The 24,716-nt window shown below is 45.6% G+C and overlaps 1 protein-coding gene across 10 annotated transcripts in view; it reads right to left on the reverse strand.

Annotated features, from left to right (window-relative positions):
• kiaa1109 (KIAA1109 ortholog) overlaps positions 1–24,716 on the reverse strand; it is a 626,997-nt gene that overhangs the window by 260,933 nt on the left and 341,348 nt on the right. For 7 of the 10 annotated variants that reach the window (XM_072495716.1, XM_072495712.1, XM_072495718.1 and 4 more), the window contains exons 39-42: positions 16,178–16,328; positions 10,748–10,900; positions 9,785–10,031; positions 4,812–4,957 (exon numbers count right to left, since the gene is read on the reverse strand). In XM_072495716.1, the coding sequence (XP_072351817.1) occupies positions 4,812–4,957; positions 9,785–10,031; positions 10,748–10,900; positions 16,178–16,328 (697 nt within the window). The remainder of the gene's footprint in view (positions 1–4,811; positions 4,958–9,784; positions 10,032–10,747; positions 10,901–16,177; positions 16,329–24,716) is intronic. The other 3 variants (XM_072495713.1, XM_072495719.1, XM_072495711.1) reach the window with 1 other exon arrangement.

The raw sequence follows: 24,716 nt of genomic DNA on the forward strand, positions 1-24,716 counted from the left end.
GGACCTACCGCTGAGGAGGGCGGAGGGGAGCTTTCGGTATCTGGGGATCCAGATAGCCAGGAGTTGGGGGACCCTACATAAACTGAATCTGACGAAGTTGGTGGAGCAAATGGAGGAGGATTTCAAAAGATGGGACATGCTACCGCTCTCGCTGGCGGGTAGAGTGCAGTCGGTCAAAATGGTGGTCGTTCCGAGGTTTCCGTTTGTGTTTCAGTGCCTTCCCATCGTGATCACTAAGGCCTTTTTTAAGAGAGTAGGTAGGAGTATTATGGGGTTTGTGTGGGCGAATAAGACCCCGAGAGTAAGGAGGGGGTTCCTGGAACGCAGTAGGGACCGAGGAGGGTTGGCGCTGCCAAATCTGGGGAGCTACTACTGGGCAGCAAATGTGGCTATGATCCGCAAGTGGGTTATGGAGGGAGAGGGGGCGGCATGGAAGAGGATGGAGATGGCATCCTGTAAAGGAACGAGCCTGGGGGTGTTGGTGACAGCACCGCTGCCGCTCTCGCCGACAAAGTATACCACGAGCCCGGTGGTGGCGGCAACGCTAAGGATCTGGGGCCAGTGGAGACGGCACCGGGGTGCAATGGGAGCATCGGTGTGGTCCCCGATCAGGGGTAACCACCGGTTTGTCTCGGGGAAAATGGACGGGGGGTTCCAGAGCTGGCATCGGGCGGGGATTGGAAGAATGGGGGACCTGTTCATCGACGGGACGTTTGCGAGCCTAGGGGCACTGGAGGAGAAGTTAGAGTTACCCCCGGGAAATGCCTTTAGATATATGCAGGTGAGGGCTTTTGTGAGGCGACAGGTGAGGGAATTCCCGTTGCTCCCGGCACAAGAAGTTCAAGATAGGGTGATCTCGGGTGTATGGGTCGGGGAGGGCAAGGTGTCGGAAATACACCAGGAGTTGAAAGAAGAGGGGGAAGCGCTGGTAGAAGAGTTGAAGGGTAAATGGGAGGAGGAGCTGGGGGAGGAGATCGAGGAAGGTCTGTGGGCTGATGCCCTAGGTAGGGTTAATTCCTCCTCCTCGTGTGCCAGGCTCAGCCTGATACAATTTAAGGTGGTCCACAGAGCGCACTTGACGGGGGCAAGGTTGAGTAGGTTCTTTGGGGTGGAGGACAGATGTGGAAGGTGCTCAGGGAGCCCGGCGAACCATATCCATATGTTTTGGTCATGCCCGGCACTGGAGGGGTTCTGGAGAACAGTGGCGGGAGCAATATCTCAGGTGGTGAAAGTCCGGGTCAAGCCAATCTGGGGCTAGCAATATTTGGAGTAGTGGACGAACCGGGAGTGCAGGAGGCCTTTGCGTCCCTAGTAGCCCGGCGAAGGATCTTGCTAATGTGGAAGGAGGCGAAGCCCCACAGCCTGGAGGCCTGGATAAATGATATGGCTGGGTTCATAAAGTTGGAGAGGGTTAAGTTCGCCTTGAGAGGGTCTGCGCAGGGGTTCTACAGGCGGTGGCAACCGTTCCTAGACTACCTCGCGGAGCGTTAGAGGAAGGTCGGTCAGCAGCAGCAACCTTGGGGGGGGGGGGGGGGGACTGCCTGGGAGGGTGGATGAGCAAAAGACAACATGAAGGGTTGGGGAAACTGGCACGTACAGGAGAGGGCCAGTGTACAAAGCTGTGTAAATATATCATTTTGCCATGTATATATCTTGCTCGGCGCGATTTCTCGTTTTTTTTGTTACGAGGGGGGGGTTATTGTTTGTAAGGGAGAAAAATTGTGTTAAAAAACTTTAATAAATATATATTTTTTTTAAAAGAGAAAGCCTCTGGCATCTCCTGCTGCTTTAAACACATTTGTCTAAAGCAGCAGATGTTAGGGAAGGATAAGTGAAAATGCAGTGATTTTTCACCTTGCTGCCTGGATTGTTCTTCAGCTTTCAGGCAGAAGTCAATGATGGGTGGCCTCCGATTGGGGACGGCCTCCGATTGGGGTCGGCCTCCGATTGGGGGCGGCCTCCGATTGGGGGCGGCCTCCGATTGGGGGCGGCCTCCGATTGGGGGCGGCCTCCGATTGGGGGCGGCCTCCGATTGGGGGCGGCCTCCGATTGGGGACGGCCTCCGATTGGGGGCGGCCTCCGATTGGGGGCGGCCTCCGATTGGGGGCGGCCTCGGATTGGGGGCGGCCTCCGATTGGGGACGGCCTCCGATTGGGGTCGGCCTCCGATTGGGGTCGGCCTCCGATTGGGGACGGCCTCCGATTGGGGGCGGCCTCCGATTGGGGGCGGCCTCCGATTGGGGGCGGCCTCCGATTGGGGGCGGCCTCCGATTGGGGGCGGCCTCCGATTGGGGGCGGCCTCCGATTGGGGGCGGCCTCCGATTGGGGGCGGCCTCCGATTGGGGGCGGCCTCAGATTGGGGGCGGCCTCCGATTGGGGGCGGCCTCCGATTGGGGGCGGCCTCCGATTAAGGGCGGCCTCCGATTGGGATCGGCCTCCGATTGGGGGCGGCCTCCGATTAAGGGCGGCCTCCGATTAAGGGCGGCCTCCGATTAAGGGCGGCCTCCGATTAAGGGCGGCCTCCGATTAAGGGCGGCCTCCGATTGGGATCGGCCTCCGATTGGGGGCGGCCTCCGATTGGGGGCGGCCTCCGATTGGGGGCGGCCTCCGATTGGGGTCGGCCTCCGATTAAGGGTGGCCTCCGATTGGGGTCGGCCTCCGATTGGGGACGGCCTCCGATTGGGGTCGGCCTCCGATTGGGGGCGGCCTCCGATTGGGGGCGGCCTCCGATTAAGGGCGGCCTCCGATTAAGGGCGGCCTCCGATTGGGGGCGGCCTCCGATTAAGGGCGGCCTCCGATTGGGGGCGGCCTCCGATTAAGGGCGGCCTCCGATTAAGGGCGGCCTCCGATTAAGGGCGGCCTCCGATTGGGATCGGCCTCCGATTGGGGGCGGCCTCCGATTGGGGGCGGCCTCCGATTGGGGGCGGCCTCCGATTAAGGGCGGCCTCCGATTAAGGGCGGCCTCCGAGTAAGGGCGGCCTCAGATTGGGGGCGGCCTCAGATTGGGGGCGGCCTCGGATTGGGGGCGGCCTCGGATTGGGGGCGGCCTCGGATTGGGGGCGGCCTCGGATTGGGGGCGGCCTCGGATTGGGGGCGGCCTCGGATTGGGAGGGAGTCTCTGATGGGGATGGGGGGGGTCTCTGATGGGGGGGTCTCTGATGGGGGGGAGCTCTGCTAGGGGGGAGCTCTGATAGGTGGGGACTGATGGGGGGTGGGGACTGATGGGGGGGTGGGGACTGATGGGGGGTGGGGTCTGATGGGGGTGGAGTCTGATGGGGGTGGGGTCTGATGGGGGTGGGGTCTGATGGGGGGTGGAGTCTGATGGGGGGTGGAGTCTGATGGGGGTGGGGTCTGATGGGGGTGGGGTCTGATGGGGGTGGGGTCTGATGGGGGGTGGGGTCTGATGGGGGGTGGGGTCTGATGGGGGGTGGGGTCTGATGGGGGGTGGGGTCTGATGGGGGTGGGGTCTGATGGGGGTGGGGTCTGATGGGGGTGGGGTCTGATGGGGGTGGGGTCTGATGGGGGGTGAGGTCTGATGGGGGGTGGGGTCTGATGGGGGTGGGGTCTGATGGGGGTGGGGTCTGATGGGGGTGGGGTCTGATCGGGGGTGGGGTCTGATGGGGGTGGGGTCTGATGGGGGTGGGGTCTGATCGGGGGTGGGGTCTGATGGGGGGATGGGGTCTGTTGGGGGGTGGGGTCTGATGGGGAGGTGGGGCCTGATGGCGGGTGGGGTCTGATGGGGGGTTGGAGTCTGATGGGGTGGGGTCTGATGGAGGGTGGAGTCTGATGGGGGGTGGGGTCTGGTGGGAGGTGGGGTCTGATCGGGGTGGGGTCTGATGGGGGTGTGGGGTCTGATGGGAGGTGGGGTCTGATTGGGGGGTGGGGTCTGATGGGGGGTGGGGTCTGATGGTGGTGGGGTCTGATGGGGGGTGGGGTCTGATGGTGGTGGGGTCTGATGGGGGTGGGAGTTTGATATGGGGATGGGGCCGAATGGGGGAGTGGAGTCGGATGGGGGGGGTGGGGTCTGATGGCGGGGTGTCTCTGGAGTGTTTTCCCCTCGTGCTCCATTCTCCGCCCGATCAGGAATCCCGATACCAATGTCGGGCAATGGAGAATCCTCCCATAGCATATTTATCATTTTAAGCATCAGAATGGTTTCCTGATGATTTATCCTTTCGGCACTTTATAACTGTGCCTAACCCTAGGCCTTAGTAAATATAATTTTGGTCAGCAGTAGAATATTTAAGTGCAACATTAACTCTTACAGAACCACAGATGCATGGGCACAATAGTATTGGTTACAAAATACTTTAATAGTTCATTAAATGAAAGGGACGTACAAAGAAGGCAATCCTACTTTCTTCCAATATTAGTATCCTTCATTGTAATCTAACTTTGTTGTAACTATGGAGGAAAGTGCTCTTCCTTTTTAGCCATTAACATCTTCAGAGAGAATAAATATGCAAAACTACAAATTGTCCACGACTATACATCTAACAGCAGTCCTACAACATATAATGGAATGAGGAGAATAATAGAAAATATCCTGAAATTAGTCTAAAGATGCAATTGTCAAACTAGTGTTGAACTTCAAAACAATTAATACAGATTGTTTGATCAATTAAGCTGAACTGAAACACTAAATGGCTTCAATACACTGGTTATCAATCAAATGGTGTGACATTACACATTGATGACAGATATTTGTAAAATTGTAGACAGGAATAAAGTAAGTTAAGACAGAAGTCATGATGCATAAATAAATCTGTACAGTATGCACACCCAATATCACAAGCTTTTGTTTTCACCTACTTTTATTTTAAGCGTGGATTCATGTGCATGAGCATTTGTTTTGGATAACTTTCTCATGATGTCAGATCCAGTTACTGGTCCGGAGGAGATACCACCTGCTGGTGGACGGCTACTCTCTAACAGCATGGTGTGCTCACTAACAGTAGCTGCAGCAAAAGACAAATATTAATGAGAAAACTTTCAGCTGTCAAATCTGCAACAATCCACATGCACCAAGGTCAAATGCTGCAGTCCATAGCGCAAAAGTTTATGAAGGAGTTTATTTATAAAAATGCATTTTATTCTCTTAATAATGGAATTCCTTTACTATAAAATGCCATCAAAAAGAGACGCCAACAAATATACCACCACTCTTTTACTTATCAAAGTAATTTTAGAAAGTTAAACGGGAATAGTTCTTCCCCAAATTTAAATTCAGCAATAAAGTGTATAACTATAACAAATGCCATACTTTCCAATGTCTTAGTAGTAGGATAAGCAGCTGAAAGGGTGGGCCCATTAGAGACTTGTGCATTGGGGCAGATGTTCCTCAAGGTAGTGTCCTGGCCCAACCATCTTCAGCTGCTTCATCAATGACCTCTCTTCATCATAAGGTCAGAAGTGGGGATATTTGCAGATGACTGCACAATGTTCAGCACCATTCGCGACTCCTCAGATAATGAAGCAGTCCATGTTCAAATGCAGTAAGACCTGAACAATATCCAGGCTTGGGCTGACAAATGGCAAGTTACATTTGTGCCACTCAAGTGCCAGGCAATGGCCATCTCCTACAGGAGAGGACCTAACCACCGCCCCTTGACATTCAGTGGCATCACCATTGCTGACCACCCCCCCAGCCCCCCCAATCAACATCCTGGGGGTTACCATTGATCAGAAACTGAACTGGACTTGCCATATTAATACTGTGGCTACCAAGGCAGGTCAAAGGCTAGGAATTCAATGGCAAGTAACTCACCTCCTGAAACCCCAAAGTCTGTCCACCATCTACAAGGCACAAGTCAGGAGTGTAATGGAATACTCTCCACTTGCCTGGATGAGTGCAACTCCAACAACACTCAAGAAGCTTGACACAATCCAGGACAAAGCAGCCCGCTTGATTGCTCCCTTTCCACAAACATTCAAACCCTCCACCACCATGTGGGCAATATATGCTGACCTAACCAGAGACGCCTACATCCCGTAAGTGAATTTAAAAAAAGACATTGGTATGGTGTTAAACGAGTACTTTGCATGTCTTCACTTTGGAGAAGGAGGATGTAGGTGCAGAATTCAGACAGAGGGACTAAGAGGTTCTTGAGCAGTTTGACATAAGGAGTGAGGAGGTACTGGAGGTTTTGGCAGGCTTAAAAGTAGATAAATCCCCAGGTACAGATGTGTTGTATCCCAGGCTGCTGTGGGAAATGAGGGAGGAAATGACAGAGATTCTGACCCAAATTTGTAATTCCTCTCTGGCCACAGGGGAGGTACCAGAGGACTGGGGGACAGCTAATGTTGTGGTACAGATAAACCAGGGAATTACAGTCCAATGAGTCTCACATCAGTGGAAACTACTGAAAGAAAAGCAAAATACTGCAGAATAAATATCCACTTGTAGAGGCAAGGTTTGATTAGGGACAGTCAGCATGGCTTTGTCAGAGGGAGGTCATGCCTAACAAATTTGATTGAATTTTTTGAGGAGGTGACCAGGTGTCCAGATGATGGGTAGTGCAGTTGATGTCATTCATATGGATTTCAGCAAAGCATTTGACACGGTCCCACATGGGAGACTGATAAAGAAGGTAAAAGCACATGGGATCCAGGGTGATGTGGTAAGTTGGGTCCAAAATTGGCTTAGTGATAAGAGACAGAGGCAAAGATTGGCCAGGTGGTTAACAGTGAAGCAGGTAATGTTGGAGCTGTACAGGACTTTGGTTAGGCCACAGCTGGAGTACGGTGTTCAGTTCTGGTCACCGCACCACAGGAAGGATGTGATTGCACTACAGAGGGTGCAAAGGAGATTCACCAGGGTGTTGCCTGGGATGGAGCATTTTAGCTATGAAGCGAGGCTGGATAAGCTCGGGTTGTTTTCTTTGAAGCAGAGACGGCTGAGGGGGGATCTGACTGAGGTGTAGAGGGAGAGGGTGGACAGAAAGCAGCTGTTCCCCTCAGGTGAAGGGTCAATAACAAGGGGGCATAATTTTAAAGGTGAAGGCAGGAGGTTTAAAAGGGATTTGTGAAACATATTTCACCCAGAGGGTGGTGGAAATCCAGAATGCACTGCCGGAGAGGGTAGATGAGGCAGGAAACCTCACAATCTTTAAAAGTACTTGAATGAGCATTTAAAACATCATAACATTCAAGGCTATGGGCCAAGTGCTGGGAAGTGGGATTAGTGTAGATTTAGAGAAGTTTTTTTTCTGTGCAGGCTTGATGAGCTGAAGGGTCTCTTCTGCACTGTATGATTCTGTTACTCTATGAGTTGATCGATACCTATCCAAATAACCCTCATTCCTGATCATAACCAAATATTCATAACTCAATTTTTTATTACTTTAACTGTAAGAGGACATAATGAAGACCAATTTTTCTGTCTATCAAGCAGGCAGTAGAACTTTTAGAAAAATAGGTAATCACAATGTGTGAGCAAATTATTGTGGAAAATAATTAATAAGTCGGGACCTCTTAGATTTGCCTATTCACACATCAGGGTCAGAAAGCAACTTCTAATAGACACTCCTGCATTAGCTATGGGATCTTGGGTTTTTTAAGCTCTTAAAGGAAGAGGTGATAGAGGAAGCAAAGTTTAGTATATAACAATGGAAATCAGAAAAAGGGGGGCAATACAGTTGTTTCTTGTTAGGGATACATAAACTGCTTCAGTTAGGACTAAATTTCATACATCCCTCCTTTTGTTATGGAAAACAGATTCCAGTTTAAATCAGCAGCTTGTGTCTACATTACCTAATCCTCTCAAAATTTCAAAATCCTGGAATATTTCTAATTCAGCCTTGTTTTCCATAATGAATGTAATTTAAGTAAGCATCTCTTCATAGTTTGGAGCCTACATCATCCTAGGTGCTCTACTTGGATAGTCAGGCTCAGTTGGTAGCACATTCACTTCTGAATCACAAGGTTCTGGGTTCAAGTCCCACTCCAGGACTTGAGCACAAAACAAAGGCTAACACTCCAGTGCAGAACTGAGGGAGCACTGCACTATTGGAGGTATCACCTTTCAGATAAGATGCTAAACCGAGGCCCAATATGCCCGCTCAGGTGATATAAAATCACTATTTCAAAGGATAGCAATGGTGTATGCCTGGTGTCCTGGCCAATATTTATCTCTCAATCAATCAACATCCCAAGAAAGATTACCTGGTCACTGTCACATTGCTGTTTATAAGAATTTGCAGAGTGCAAATTAGCTGCCACATTTCCAATATTCAAATAAATAGCAACTACACAAAAAGTACTACACTGGCTGTATATTGCTTTGAGACATCCAGCGGTCATGAAAAGTGCTTTATAAATCCAAGTCTTGCTTTTTTCTATCCAAGGCTTTCTTTTTTCTATTCACACTCTTCCTTACTCAAATGTCTTTTGCAAAGCTGGATCCCTAAACAGTAATTAATATTTCAAAATTTGACCTTCATGGTGATGCCTAACTCGAACAATTTATTTCAATAATTAAATATCTTTGAAAGAGACCTATGGCACAACAGTTTATTCTTCTTCCTAATCACAGACACCCTATTTGAATTTGCCCCTGTAGTTTTCATTGCTTTCTTTCTATTTTTTGTCAAAACACATTTCTGTTTCAAATATCAATCTGCCACTGGACAATATATCAATGAGGATCTGTAAGATTGTAGAATCTTCCGTTATTCATTCCTGGGTTGCTACTCTATTTGAAAAATATGTGTGATAGTGAAAGATGAACCCAGTTGCATGGTAAATTATAATCAAGACTTCACAATGATCATGAGCACACCAACATCCTCCCCCAAGACAGACAAGTGAGGGTTCAAAATTTAAAAGTGGGGAAATTGTCTTGCACGGCCGTGCGTGCAGATTTCCAGTCATGTGGGTGCACCACCTGGAGGGGGGGGGGGGGGGGGGGGGTGGATATTACGAACATATTTAAATTCAATTAAGTAACTTTCTCTTTCCGTAGGTGCTGCCTGACCTACTGAGTATTTCCAGAATTTTCTACTTTTTAATTTTATATTCCCTGCATCCGCAAGATTTTGCTTTGATATAACTGGAGGCCTGATTTAAATTTAACAGTTGTCGCATAGGTTTCCTGGTGCTCAGGAAACTCGGTAGCAAATGGATGGTGGAAACTGCTGATCCAAGAAGATTAGCGTTCTTTTACTGCATTCATTAGGGGCCAGCTCCTCCAGGCCCCTCAAGGAAGTTTCCAACTTTGTCTCGCTCTAGCCCTCAAAATAATTGGAGACATCCCATAATCACATACTTTTCCATCTCCAATCTTTCGCTTCTCTCTTTCAAGATGAAATCTTTCTCTCTTTCCTCAATCCAGCACACAAGATCTTGTTCTCTCCCAATTACGATGGTCAACCTCCATACCATCCAAATCCCCAACCTCTCACACCCTTGCTAGTCCTGATTATCAGGGTTCACCTCCCAGATTCTCCGATCGTGGTCTTCTGCTGCTGTTATTCCCACTTGCCAGCCAGTTTGTTCATTTAGAAGACAGAGAAAACATCATAATTCCATCCTGCCATTAAATTAATCTGAATGTCAATGTTCCCAGCCGTGCTAGGTTTTATCACACATTACCAGACCGCCTCTATGCCTCCCCACAATCATGGCATAAATCCCTTTCTACCCATCTGCTTCCATTATAATCTCTTGACTCTCATCTGCAGAAGACGATGAACTTTGCATGAGCATTAGCTTAAAATATTTTTTAAAAGCTTTATGCATGGAAATGTGTGCTGCAAAGAGCATTTATCATACAAAATTGCATTTACAATTACCAGCATCGAATTCAAATTCTGCCCCATCCGCACTTGTGTCACTTTGTATGGCTCCACCATTGTCCAAGCCGCAAACTTGACGATCAACCTGCGATGCTGGTTGTGGCTTTGGAAGTTGTGCTGGTTTAAGCTGTAAACTAACTCCTTTAAATGCTGGAGTGACGACAATGAACTTCATCCACTGTCTTGCTAATGCCACCAAACCCTTTTTTAGAGTGACAAGGGCAGGAAGGCCATTGTTCTGCAACAGATAAGCACAAACATTTTTTATATATTACGCAATTTTTATTTGGATTATGTGCATAAATAGACTTTGCTTTGGAGTAAGTGAGCAGAAGAGTTACTAGAATGGTACGAATGATTTTTCAATTGCAAGATGAGATTCGAGATGCTGGGATTGTTTACCTTGGAGCAAAGAATGTTAACGAGAAATTTGATAACGGTATTCAAATGAAATGGGGTTTTGACACGAGTTTAATGGGGAAAACTGTTTTATGGACAGGGGAGTCATTAACTAGAGGGCAATGATTTAAGATAATTGTCAAAAAAGCCAGTGGTAGATTGAGAATTTTTTCTATTCACTCAAGTAATGATCTAAAGCATGGCATCAAAAGTCTACTGAAGCAGATCTAATTCCAACTTTTAAAAGAGAACTGGACAAATATTTGAAGGGGATAAAATTTGGAGGGGAACAGTTCTAATTACACATCTCCTTCAATGAGCCAGCACAAGCAAAATGGACAATAAGGTTGCCTTATGTGCAATATGATTGTATATTCATTACGTATGCGCACACACAAACAGCAGGCTGCCAGGGCAAACTAATGGTTGCAAAAGCACAACACATCAAGAGTTTTAATTTAGGTAACCAAGGATATTTGGATGTTTATAATTAATTCGCCTTAGTCAGCCAATTTCCACACAAAATTCCAAGTTGTTTGTCATGTGAGTGCTTACCATAGTGGCATCCTCAATGACAGAATAGTCTGCCTGCTGGAGGTACCGATGAAGTATATTGCACAGTAAACAGGAAGGGTTTTCTTGTAGATAGCGAGCTAATTTGGTAACCCTATTGTACTTGCTCTTCAATGGAAAATGTACACTCTTCCTCTGAATAAATAAACCAATTAGAAAATGGAAGAATAAGTTATTATATACAATGCCAAGAACATTCTTCTTGCCGGAGTTGATTATTCAATCCCAATCATCAATATTCACATGATGGCTGTCTGCACGGGAGATAATATTAGTTTCCAGCAAACAAAATATTTAAGATTATCTATTGGAGAGGATGTTCTCTAGGAAATACTTATCAAATGCTTATCATATGTGCAGTCAGCTCATGAATCTACTGCAGCGTTTGTTTGTCATATGTCATCAGAAAAAGATAGACAGTATGGTCACCTGGTGAAACAGAAGAATCTGCAGAGTGATCTTAGTTATCCCAGTTAATTCCTTGACCAATGAAACCAAACACTTAATTTCTAATAAAAAGCCACAGTAAAAGCCATAGTAATTTTTAATAAAAAGGCACAGTTAAGTTGTGTGGATGAGAGAAAATCAAAATAAATGGTCAAAACCATGACAGATGGAGAAGTGCAAAGTCATTCATTTTGGAAAGGCAAATCAAAATATTTTTGTAATGGTGAGAGATTAAGAGCTGTAAAGGTGCAAAGGGCTTTAGGTGTCCATGTACACAAATCACAAAGTTGCTACACTGATACAAAAACTAACTAAAAGTGCAAATGGAAAGTTGACATTTATTTCAAGGGGACTGTAATTCAAAGGTGAGGAAGTGGAGCTTCAGTTGTACAGAGTCGTGATCAGATTCTACCTGAACTACTAAATTCAGTTTTGACCACTGAACCTTGGGAAAAATACAGGGCAGTTTCACCAAGATGTTACTAGGGCACACAGGGTAAAGATATGAGAACAGGCTGCTAGGGTTGGCTTGTGTTCCCTTCAGTTTAGAGTGTTTTGAGGCATCATCATTTTGCAAATGTTAAACACAATTTTCCCAAAAAAATTATCTGGAAGTTAGCATACATATTGTACATGGCAGGAAACCAAAACAGGTTTATCAGCAGCCAATATTTCTAAACTTTATTTGTGAAAGATTTGATCAAGAAGTGACGAGATAAGCTTAAGATTTTGTGCATTTATTTACACGAATAGGAGCCTTGAAATGCTGTATCTAAATTGCTGACCTTGAGTAGTTTACACAGCTCCTCAATGTAAATCACATTACCTTTGACATCATCATCTTTGTTGTCCATATCAGGAGCATCATCATCCCAGTGGATGTGAAATTGGTGTGCATACAATTTATATAAATGATTTGGGTGAAGGGACCGATGGTTTGCTTGCTAGAATTGCTGTTAACACAAAGATAGGTGGGAAAGTAAGCTGTGAAGCGGACATAGAGACTACGGATAGATTAGGTGAGTGGGCAAAGATCTGGCAAATAGAGTACAATGTGGAAAAATGTGAGGTTGTCCATTTTGGCAGGACAAATTAAAAAAGCATATTATCTACATGGTGAGAGATTGCAAAGCTCTGAGGTGGAGAAATGTGTGTGTGTCCTGCTGCATGCATCACAAAAGGTTCACGTACAGTTGCAGCAAGTAATTGGGAAAGCTAACAGGATGCCATTGTTTATTGCAGGGGGAATTGAATGCAAGATTTGGGAGGTTATGTTTCAGTTATACAGGGCATTGGGCCAACCACATCTTGAGTACTGTGAACATAAGAACTAGGAACAGGAGTAGGCCATCTGGCCCCTCGAGCCTGCTCCGCCAGTCAATGAGATCATGGCTGATCTTTGTGGACTCAGCTCCACTCTCCGGCCCGTACACCATATCCCCAAATCCCTTTATTCTTTAGAAAGTTATCTATCTTTTTCTTAAAAACGTTTAAAGAAGGAGCCTCAACTGCTTCACTGGGCAAGGAATTCCAGAGATTCACAACCCTTTGGGTGAAGAAGTTCCTCCTAAACTCGGTCCTAAATCTACTTCCCTTTATTTTGAGGCTATGCCCCCTAGTTCTGCTTTCCCCGACCAGTGGAAACAACCTGCCCTCATCTATCCTATTAATTCCCTTCATAATTTTATATGTTTCAATAAGATCCCCCCGCATCCTTCTAAACTCCAATGAGTACAGTCCTAGTCTACTCAACCTCTCGTCATAATCTAATCCCCTCAACTCTGGGATCAACCTAGTGAATCTCCTCTGCACTCCCTCCAGTGCCAATATGTCCTTTCTCAGGTAAGGAGACCAAAAACTGAACACAATACTCCAGATGTGGCCTCACCAACACCTTATACAATTGCAGCATAACCTCCCTAGTCTTGAACTCCATCCCTCTAGCAATGAAAGACAAAACTCGATTAGCCTTCTTAATCACCTGTTGCACCTGCACACCAACTTTTTGCGACTCGTGCACCAGCACACCCAGGTCCCTCTGCACAGCAGCATGTTTTAACATCTTACCGTTTAAATAATAATCCATTCTGCTGTTATTCCTCCCAAAATGGATAGCCTCACACTTGGCAACATTGAATTCCATCTGCCAGACCCTAGCCCATTCACCTAACCTATCCAAATCCTTCTGCAGACTTCCGGTATCCTCTGCACTTTTTGCTTTACCACTCATCTTAGTGTCGTCTGCAAACTTTGCCACATTGCATTTGGTCCCCAACTCCAAGTAATCTATGTAAATTGTGAACAACTGCGGGCCCAACACTGATCCTTGAGGGACCCCACTAGTTACAGGTTGCCAACCAGAGACACACCCATTTATCCCCACTCTCTGCTTTCTGTTAGTTAACCAATCCTCTACCCATGCTACCACTTTACCCTCAATGCCATGCATCTTTAGTTTATGCAGCAACCTTTTGTGTGGCACCTTGTCAAAAGCTTTCTGGAAATCCAGATATACCACACCCATTGGCTCCCCGTTATCTACTGCACTGGTAACGTCCTCAAAAAATTCTACCAAATTAGTCAGACACGACCTACGCTTTATGAACCCATGCTGCGTCTGCCCAATGGGACAATTTCCCTCCAGGTGCCCCGCTATTTCCAGCATTTTCCCTACAACCGAAGTTAAGCTTACCGGCCTATAATTACCCGCTTTCTGCCGACCTCCTTTTTTAAACAGTGGTGTCACGTTTGCTACTTTCCAATCCTCTGGGACCACCCCAGAGTCTAGTGAATTTTGATAAATTATCACTAGTGCGTTTACAATTTCCCTAGCCATCTCTTTTAACACTCTGGGATGCATCCCATCAGGGCCAGGAGACTTGTCTACCTTTAGCCCCATTAGCTTGCCCAATACTGCCTCCTTAGTGATTACAATCATCTCAAGGTCCTCACCTATCATATCTTTATTTCCATCAGTCACTGGCATGTTATTTGTGTCTTCCACTGTGTATAGTATTGGTCTCCTTATTTAAGGAAAGATGTAAATGCAATAGAACAGTTTAGAGAAGGTTTACTAGATTTAGACCTGGAATGGGTGTGTTGTCTTCTGAGACAGGCTAAGCTTGTAGCTGCTGGAGTTTAGAAGAGTAAGAGGTGACTTGATTAAAACAGATGAGATTCTGAGAGGACTTGACAGAGTTGATGTGGAGAGGATGTTTCCACTTGTGGGGGAATCTCGAACTGGGGCTACTGTCTAAAAATAAGGATGAAGAAACCTTTTTTTCACCCAGAGGGTTGTGAGGCTTTGGAATTCTCAAAAGGTGGTAGAGGCAGAGTCTTTACATATCTTTAAGGCAGAAGTAGATAGATTCTTGATAAGCAAGGGTGAAATGTTATCAAGGGTAGGCAGGAATGTGAAGTTGAAGTTAAAATACCATCAGACATGATCTTACTGATTGGTAGACCAGATTGCCTACTCCTGCTCCTAATTCACATATTTGTATGTACCATCCATGGCATTTTTGAACAGCCATGCTGGATAAGGGATGGATAATTGACACTCCAGGCTTTGATCCTATGAGCAATGAGCAAAATGTCTAATTTCTTTGCGTTGCCAGATAGTGTAAATTCATGTGTTCTAGAATAGAGCTATTCTTTCCACTTTTGGTGCATCTGTTGTTTACATGGTCGGTTGCAGCTGACATACATCACTTGCAACTGGTCTGTCATGCCTCGGGTAAATGCACCTAAGATCTTTGTGGTCATCATATACGATATTCTAGACAAATGACATTAAATGACGCCTAGGTCTGAATTTTCAGGATGGCGAGCACTCACTACCCGTCACCCTTAAAGTTGGCGGGAAACACATCCCTGCCTAATCCGACAGGCCCACTGCCATTGCACGCTCAACTGAGCTTTGATCAACAGCAGGTGGAACATCCATCCGCACTTGAATGGCAAGTCCCGCCTTGGAGAGCTGTCAGCCAATCCGATTGGCGAGAGGCACAGAACTCCATGGCCCCTAAAGGGAGGGTACTCCTAGTCTGAAGGGGCCTTCCAATTAAGGTGCCATCATCCATCCTGCTTTCCACCCGAGATCGAGGGTGAGAACTTTTTCAGTTTCCCATCCTCAGTCATCTGGCACGCGCCAACCTAAAAATGGAGGTTGGGTGGGAAAAGGCCCTTAAGTGGCCATTAAGGGGCCATTTAAGGGCCTTAATAGGGGCAAGAGCTGGTTCTCCACCATAAAATCGTGACTGATCGGGAGCAGGCAGGATCCCGGAAGGAATCACGTCCTGGCCATGCTATTTTATACTCCCCCCACAGCCTCAGAGTCCGCAGGGGGGAGGAAGCATAAAATTGTGGCCGTAAAAGTTCTAAGGACTCAGCATATTTTATTCATAACAGGAGCTCTGCATCATATATATGATTACATTTCATCAACTGAGATATTAACTGCTTTCATGTCACCTTCCAAAGCCATGGCAGGGATGCCAAATGGAGTAGCTCTCTAGGGCCAAGGTGCCCCTGTGGGAGAAACTTTTACTACAGTATAGAAATACACATGGAACTCATTTAGTACAAATAGCCAAAAGAAATACAAGTAAGAAAGATCAAACATAAAGAACAAAAGGAGGTTCTGCAGTGAGGTAATTTATTTTGTACAGTTTTATTCCTGTCAAACTCTGGTGGAAAATTGGGCTATCTTGTAACAAGGATTGCAAGTAATCGAGTTCACTACATTGAAAAGTTTTATCAATGGAGGTGCAGCAAGTGTATCCAGAAGTACTAACATGGATAAAAACTAACACAAGAAGACAACCGTGCTATCGGCTCACCTCAAGGAATTATCCTCCATGCATTACTTACATTAGTAGCCTGGGACAATTCCAGTGTCATGTTGTGCGTGCAAACAAAGAAAGTTTTTATTTTTTGAATGCGAAAAACTAATTTTACTATTACCTCTAGAGCCTCTGTCATGATGCAGCCCATCACAGCACACACACGAAGAGTTCTTTCCATTTCCAATTTATTCAAGGAAGATTTCAGCTGATCAATAGGAATAAGCCAGGCACTAATAGCTGGAGTAGCTGTGCTTAAAAGGTTTAGCTGCCTGTAACAAAACCATTTTTAAAAATTCTAACAATACAAAGCAGCTGAATTTTTACCACAGAATTTTACCATAAAATGAGTTGTTAGCTTACAGAACGAAACAACGTGCAGAAGTTCAGCTGACTGAATGCATTACACGATACAAAAAAAGGCACAAGTTATTAGTTAGCAAAATTGGCTTTTATAATGCAACACATGCAAATTGCATCTGCTCTGAGCAACGTACTGACTACTCATGCCCCTCACACAAAGTTTATCAACACTAGCAAGACATTTCTCTTACTGACCTAATAAACTTATTTAGAAGAATGATTTGCAGTCGGTAGTACTACATTCAATTTTGACCTTAGTTGAACATGTACAATTCAAAATGTTATTTACGAAACTCATGTAACACATTTGGACTTTCACAGCAATTCAAAATCGTGCAAAATTTTAATTTTATTCAGTTGTGACATTTGAAAAACAAATAGAAAGTGGCCATAGATTTTCCATGTGACTGTCCAGTTGCATGTTTTTAATAGGTATTTTGTTGTCATGAATAAATAAGATCTTTCATATATACAGGGAAGCAAAGGCTGAAGCATTTCATCAAATAAAAGCATTTTGGAAGGATCTGTAAACCTTTTGCACATTGTGTTTGAATATACAATATGCAAGTTCGGAATCCGAATGTCATATTAAACCTTTTCCATATTTAAACAATCTTTTAACACAATCTTTGTAAGTAAGGGACATTCGGAACAATAGAACTTGCCTGGCAACGTCGGAATCAATGGCAGCTAATTAAAGGTCTGCACCAAGCTGCTCAACATTAGTCCATACTTTTCAGGCAACAGTTATGCCAACTTAAGTAAGATTATAAAAGAAAAGGCGGCATCTGTGAAAAGGACAGGCAAGACACTCCAGATTCAGACCTCCTCAGAATTGGAACAGATATAAATTTAACACGGAAGTGTGAAGTGATATCTTTTGATAGGAAGAACAAGCAAAGGAAATATAAAGTAAAGGTTACAATTAAAAAGTGGGCACAAGAACAGACAGACCTGGGGTATATGTGCCTAAATTATTTAAGGTGCAGGGCAAGTTGAGAAAGTGGTTAAAACGGCACACAAGATCCTGGGGCCTTATATAGAGGTAGAAAGTACAAAAGCAAGCAAGTTATGATGAATGTTTATAAAACACTGATTTGGCCTTAACTGGAGGACTGTCTCTTTTGGAAAGATGTGAAGACTTTAGAGAGGATGGCAGAAAAGATTTGGGAGAATGGTTTCAGGGATTAAAAACCGGGGTTGTTTTCTTTAGAGAAGGCGGAGGGATAGACGTTATCATAATCATGAGAGGTCTGGACAAAGTAGATAGGAAGAAACTATTCCCAGTATTAGAAGGGTCAGAAGACACAAATTAAGATTGGCAAATAAATAGCGAGGTGTGAAAAAACCTTCTTACACCGCAAGTGGTTAGAATCTGGAATGAATTGCCTGAGTGTGTGGTGGAGAAAGATTCAATCATGGCTTTCAAATGACAACTGGTTAAGCATGAGAAGAGAAAATAATTGCAGGGCCACAGAGAAAGCGTGGAAAAGTGAGATACTCTCGCAGAAAGCCAGCATGGACACAACGCATCAAATGGCTTCCTTCTGCGCTGCAACCATTCTATAATTGCAGATGAGCAGCATTTAAAAAAGGAACAGACCAGGTTAAAAGGAAGAAAAACAAACAAGCCCACACAAGAAAACAAATAGAATGCCCTGTAAAGTTATGACGTCCACAGCAGGTGATAGTTAACCAACAGCAATAAAAGGTGTAATGAGATGAACTGAAGAAATAAAAAGTGTGAGTGAGCAAGGGTGTTTGAACAACTAAATAGTGCAGTGTAAGGTAAAAAGGAAAGCATGCAAAACTGGTAAAACAGATGAAAGAAGGGAATTGTACCCTTACAAGCAGGATGGTAAGAAGTATAATCCAGGCAGTTGAAGGTTTGAAGGAGTCAGTGGGTATGTAACAGACGTTAAAGTAGGACATAGCACCAGTAATCATGAATGTAAAGGAATAAGAGGAACTTTAAAAGTACTAGAACAAGATAAACATTCAATGTACCCTGAAACAAACAGAAAACAGACATTGATGGGATCTATGCAAGAATGAGAGGCAATCTAATTGAGGCATATAAGATGACAAAAGGTATTGACAAAGTAGACATAGAGCAAATGCTTCCTCTTGTGGGACAATTGAGAACAAAAGGACATTGAGTAAATTTAAGGAGGAGATAGACAGATTCTTAATTAGTAATGGGTTGAAGGGTTATGGAGAATGAGTGGAAAAGTGGAGTTGAGGCCGTGATAACATCAGCCATCATGGTATTGACTGGTGGAGCAGGCTTGAGGGGCTGAATTGCCTACTCCTGCTCATAGTTCTTATGTTCTCAACCGGAGAAACCTGTGCAGGGAAAAATAGTTCAATGTAAAGAGGCGCCAGAGGATGCAACAATGATGCAGGTGAGAAAAAACTGGACAAAAATAGATAGGTGTTGGGATAAGAGGAAATAAGAATGAATCGTGAGACAAAAGGTATTTTATTCCTTTGGCAGATTTTCAGAAGGAGGTTAGAAATGAGTTGTGCAGGGCTGAGAAACTGTGGAGAGAGATCGCTGGAGGAGAAAAGTCCAGTATTAACTTGGGAAATGGTGGCTTGATATTCAGTTGTGGGGGTCACAGTCCATGGAGGAAGTGACTGGTGGAAGCAGGAGTTGCCAAAGGTACGTACTGAATGGATTGATATTTGTGGTCCTTCCAGATAATGTACGATAGAACATTGGAATCATTTCCAGTCTGAACAATGGAAAGGAATCTGATTGGTTTAGTCAGCATAGAAACATCACCACGTGAATCATAGAATCCTACAGTGCAGAAGGTGGCCTTTTGGCCCATCGGGTCTGTACCAGCCCTTGGAAAGAGCACCCTACTTAAGCCATGCCTCCATCCTATCCCTGTAACCCCACCTATCCTTTTGGAGCCACACCAATCATTCATGCTTTCAGTGCACACATGTCTCTGCTGTAATTTTAAAATAATAGCAAAATTAATGCTAGGATTTACAAATGATTATGCCACCTCTCAACAATGTATTCGGGAAGGAGGTGGTGTATGCGTGTAAAGGGGCTGAAATGCTGAGAACTTTACTCATGTACGGTGGATTCACACCATTGCAACTGCCATATGAATAAATAGTTATCTGATGAATAGCTAATGCATTTGTTTTCGTTTAAGTCCATCTTGCTTTCAATAAAGACTTATGCTTTATCTCATCCAAACTACTTTATCCAAAGTCATGGGGCGCGATTCTCCGATCTGGAGACTAAGTGCCGACGCCGGAGTGAAAACCGGAGTGTTTTACTCCGGCGTCGGAGACCATTCCCAGACCCCGATTCACACGCCCCCGGGCGGCTAGGAGCGGTGGCGCGTCATTTACGTGCGCCAGGCCTTAGCGCTGCATAAAAGCGGCGGCGCGTAAATGACAGGGCTGGCGCCGCGTAAATGACGTCAACCGTGCTTGCGCGGGATAACCGGCGCCAACCCGCGCATGCATGGTTGACGTCCTCCCCACGGCCGCCCCGCAAGATGGTGGCGGATCGATCTTGCAGGGCAGCGGAGGAAAGGAGGTCCTCCTTCAGAGAGGCCGGCGCGCCGATCGGTGGGCACCGATAGCGGGCCAGACCCCTTTTGAGCACCCCCCCAGTGCAGGAACCCCCCTCGCCACCCCAGCGTTCCCGCGGCGTTCACGCCGGCAGCGACCAGGTGTGGATGGCGCCGGAGTGAAGCCGTCGTTTTGGGCAGGCCGCTCGGCCCATCCGGGCCAGAGAATATCGGGAGAGCAGAGAATCGCCATTTTGGGGATCCCGGGCGTTTCTCTGGCCTGCACCGCGCAGACCTCGGCGGGGCCGTTCTCGCTGCTGGGGTGAATCGCGGGAGGGCGTCGGACCGGCGTCGCAGGTAAAAATGGCGCCCCAGGCGATTCTCTCGCAAAGTCAGTGTACTTTGGTTCCATGACGATCCCGCATATCCAAAAATGTTAACTTTTGAAACTGTTTTACACAAAAACATCTGACATTTCTACTTATAGCACAATATTTTTTTAGCAGCACACATCATCCTGCTAAATATACATCCTGGAGCTTAAAATCTAACACCATTACAAAATTGATATCATCCAAATATGCTGGGTAATGAACCAGGCCAGGTGTTGGATTTGGAGGTAGGAGAGCACTTTGGGGACAGTGACCACAATTCGGTGACGTTTACGTTAATGATGGAAAGGGATAAGTATACACCGCAGGGCAAGAGTTATAGCTGGGGGAAGGGCAATTATGATGCCATTAGACGTGACTTGGGGGGGATAAGGTGGAGAAGTAGGCTGCAAGTGTTGGGCACACTGGATAAGTGGGGCTTGTTCAAGGATCAGCTACTGCGTGTTCTTGATAAGTATGTACCGGTCAGGCAGGGAGGAAGGCGTCGAGCGAGGGAACCGTGGTTTACCAAGGAAGTGGAATCTCTTGTTAAGAGGAAGAAGGAGGCCTATGTGAAGATGAGGTGTGAAGTTTCAGTTGGGGCGATGGATAGTTACAAGGTAGCGAGGAAGGATCTAAAGAGAGAGCTAAGACGAGCAAGGAGGGAACATGAGAAGTATTTGGCAGGAAGGATCAAGGAAAACCCAAAAGCTTTCTATCGGTATGTCAGGAATAAGCGAATGACTAGGGAAAGAGTAGGACCAGTCAAGGACAGGGATGGGAAATTGTGTGTGGAGTCTGAAGAGATAGGCGAGATACTAAATGAATATTTTTCGTCAGTATTCACTCAGGAAAAAGATAATGTTGTGGAGGAGAATGCTGAGCCCCAGGCTAATAGAATAGATGGCATTGAGGTACGTAGGGAAGAGGTGTTGGCAATTCTGGACAGGCTGAAAATAGATAAGTCCCCGGGACCTGATGGGATTTATCCTAGGATTCTCTGGGAGGCCAGGGAAGAGATTGCTGGACCTTTGGCTTTGATTTTTATGTCATCATTGGCTACAGGAATAGTGCCAGAGGACTGGAGGACAGCAAATGTGGTCCCTTTGTTCAAAAAGGGGAGCAGAGACAACCCCGGCAACTATAGACCGGTGAGCCTCACGTCTGTAGTGGGTAAAGTCTTGGAGGGGATTATAAGAGACAAGATTTATAATCATCTAGATAGGAATAATATGATCAGGGATAGTCAGCATGGCTTTGTGAAGGGTAGGTCATGCCTCACAAACCTTATTGAGTTCTTTGAGAAGGTGACTGAACAGGTAGATGAGGGTAGAGCAGTTGATGTGGTGTATATGGATTTCAGCAAAGCGTTTGATAAGGTTCCCCATGGTAGGCTATTGCAGAAAATACGAAGGCTGGGGATTGAGGGTGATTTAGAGATGTGGATCAGAAATTGGCTAGCTGAAAGAAGACAGAGGGCGGTGGTTGATGGGAAATGTTCAGAATGGAGTACAGTCACAAGTGGAGTACCACAAGGATCTGTTCTGGGGCCGTTGCTGTTTGTCATTTTTATCAATGACCTAGAGGAAGGCGCAGAAGGGTGGGTGAGTAAATTTGCAGACGATACTAAAGTCGGTGGTGTTGTCGATAGTGTGGAAGGATGTAGCAGGTTACAGAGGGACATAGATAAGCTGCAGAGCTGGGCTGAGAGGTGGCAAATGGAGTTTAATGTAGAGAAGTGTGAGGTGATTCACTTTGGAAGGAATAACAGGAATGCGGAATATTTGGCTAATGGTAAAGTTCTTGAAAGTGTGGATGAGCAGAGGGATCTAGGTGTCCATGTACATAGATCCCTGAAAGTTGCCACCCAGGTTGATAGGGTTGTGAAGAAGGCCTATGGAGTGTTGGCCTTTATTGGTAGAGGGATTGAGTTCCGGAGTCGGGAGGTCATGTTGCAGCTGTACAGAACTCTGGTACGGCCGCATTTGGAGTATTGCGTACAGTTCTGGTCACCGCATTATAGGAAGGACGTGGAGGCTTTGGAGCGGGTGCAGAGGAGATTTACCAGGATGTTGCCTGGTATGGAGGGAAAATCTTATGAGGAAAGGCTGATGGACTTGAGGTTGTTTTCGTTGGAGAGAAGAAGGTTAAGAGGAGACTTAATAGAGGCATACAAAATGATCAGGGGGTTGGATAGGGTGGACAGTGAGAGCCTTCTCCCGCGGATGGAAATGGCTGGCACGAGGGGACATAACTTTAAACTGAGGGGTAATAGATATAGGACAGAGGTCAGAGGTAGGTTCTTTACACAAAGAGTAGTGAGGCCGTGGAATGCCCTACCTGCTACAGTAGTGAACTCGCCAACATTGAGGGCATTTAAAAGTTTATTGGATAAACATATGGATGATAATGGCATAGTGTAGGTTAGATGGCTTTTGTTTTGGTGCAACATCGTGGGCCGAAGGGCCTGTACTACGCTGTATTGTTCTATGTTCTATGCCACTTATCTCAGTATTACTAACCTCAATTAAACATTATCCTCCTTAACATTAATCATCGGTTAATATATAGCAACTCACTTGTAATTACCCAATAATTGTCTACCATGGTACTACAAGTACAATATTTAGATTAAGCAAGGTTTGAGGGCCAAGGGATAATTGCACCCTGATAGTCAATGGCACAGACGCAGATAGGAAGAGGGAGGTAGGTAGGGAATAGAAAATTCAGGGGCAGATTGGGGAGTCAGTGTTGGAAGTGGAAAGGGTGTGTGGTAATGGACAGGATGAAGGAGAGGAGCAAAGGCAAGGAAAGTATCCCAATGGACGAGCGTCTGCTCCCTCAAACAGGTCCAGATTTTCTACCTATCACTCAAGAATATTGCAAAGAGAGATAGGGTTGAATTATAATGCAAAGAGAGATAGGGTTGAAGAGCCGGATTCCCTGTACTCCCCGGCTAAAGGTCGGACGGGGAGCCCTTTGAGAGGAACACATGCCATCCCACAGCCATTAATGGGCTGGCCACTGGACTTCTGCATTTCTGATCAGAAGCCAATCAGAATTTGGCAACTCTTCAACACCGGCCAAGGGGTGGGAGATCATTTAGTATACTTGGGGATTCCTCCAGGTGCCAAAGTGGTACACAGGGGGATGGGTAACCTGAAGGTCAGAATCTTGGAAGGGGAGGTCCTGCCCACTACCAGCCCATGCAGGTGTAATGACTTAGGCCAGGCCTTTTGAGATTGGCCAATTAGAATAAGAGTTCCCTGATTAGTAGCCCAATCAGGGAACCCCTTTCCGTGTATATAACAGGGAGTGTCAGATCCTCTGCACTCCGGGTGTAGACAGCAGACTGAATGGTCATGGTTATTCAGCTGTTGGGTTTGTAAATAAAAGGAATTCTGGTGACGGGACTTCCGCCTCCATGGACTTAATACACAGAGGAAACTGCTAAGCTGGCCACTTGGTATAGGCCTCCTGGCAGAGACAGGTTGAGACATAATTAGTACACTGGCGTGCAGCCCTGCTGCTGGTATACCTGCTTTGAGGGAAGGGGGTGAATACTGGGCAGCGGGTAAGCTACCCATTGGACTTAATGAGAGCCCACCTTTAAATCCGGAGGAAGAACGTTAAATCCAGTCTAGAGATATATTAAGTGAGTTGGCAACAAGGGGGCAGACAAAGTATAATGTGGAGAAGCGTGAGGTTATTCACTTTGGTTGTAAAAATAAAAAAGCAGCATTTTTTCCAATATGGCATGAAACTTTTAAAAGTTGATGTTCAGAGGGACTTGGGTATAGTCACACAAGGAACACAGAAAGTTAGCATGCAGGTATAGCAAACAAGTAGGAAGGCAAATGGCATTTTGGCCTTTATTGCAATGGATTAGAGTGCAAGAACATACCAGTCTTGCTACAATTACACTGGGCTTTGATAAGGCACAACTAGAATACTGTGTGCAGATTTTCTCTCCATATTTAAGGGAAGATTTGCTTACATTGGACACAGTACAGCAAAGTTCTTGTGCAACAACTTTGTAGGAGCACCAAAAGCATTGCAGATGTTCAAAGCCTACCATCACCTTGAGAGATTAGGTCAGGTCAAAATATACAACCTTGTTGATGATGCCCATATCTCAAGAACAAATAATAAGAAAAACAATTTACTGAGAAAGAGCAAACTTTGCCTCTTCTACTAAGTAATAAATTCTACTAATTCATAATTTTTCAAGTTTATCCTACTCACTAACATATTCTTTCTTGTAAAGAATCTATGATGAAAGCAGTGTAATTAATTAGTTAATGGTCATATGGATTTCAGACGTTGCTTGATAAATTTCTAAATACAGACTGATTGGCAAAGTCCCAGCTATTAAACAGCAGTA

Source organism: Scyliorhinus torazame, chromosome 3 (assembly GCF_047496885.1).
Source record: "Scyliorhinus torazame isolate Kashiwa2021f chromosome 3, sScyTor2.1, whole genome shotgun sequence".
In the NCBI taxonomy this organism is placed as follows: Eukaryota; Metazoa; Chordata; class Chondrichthyes; order Carcharhiniformes; family Scyliorhinidae; genus Scyliorhinus; species Scyliorhinus torazame.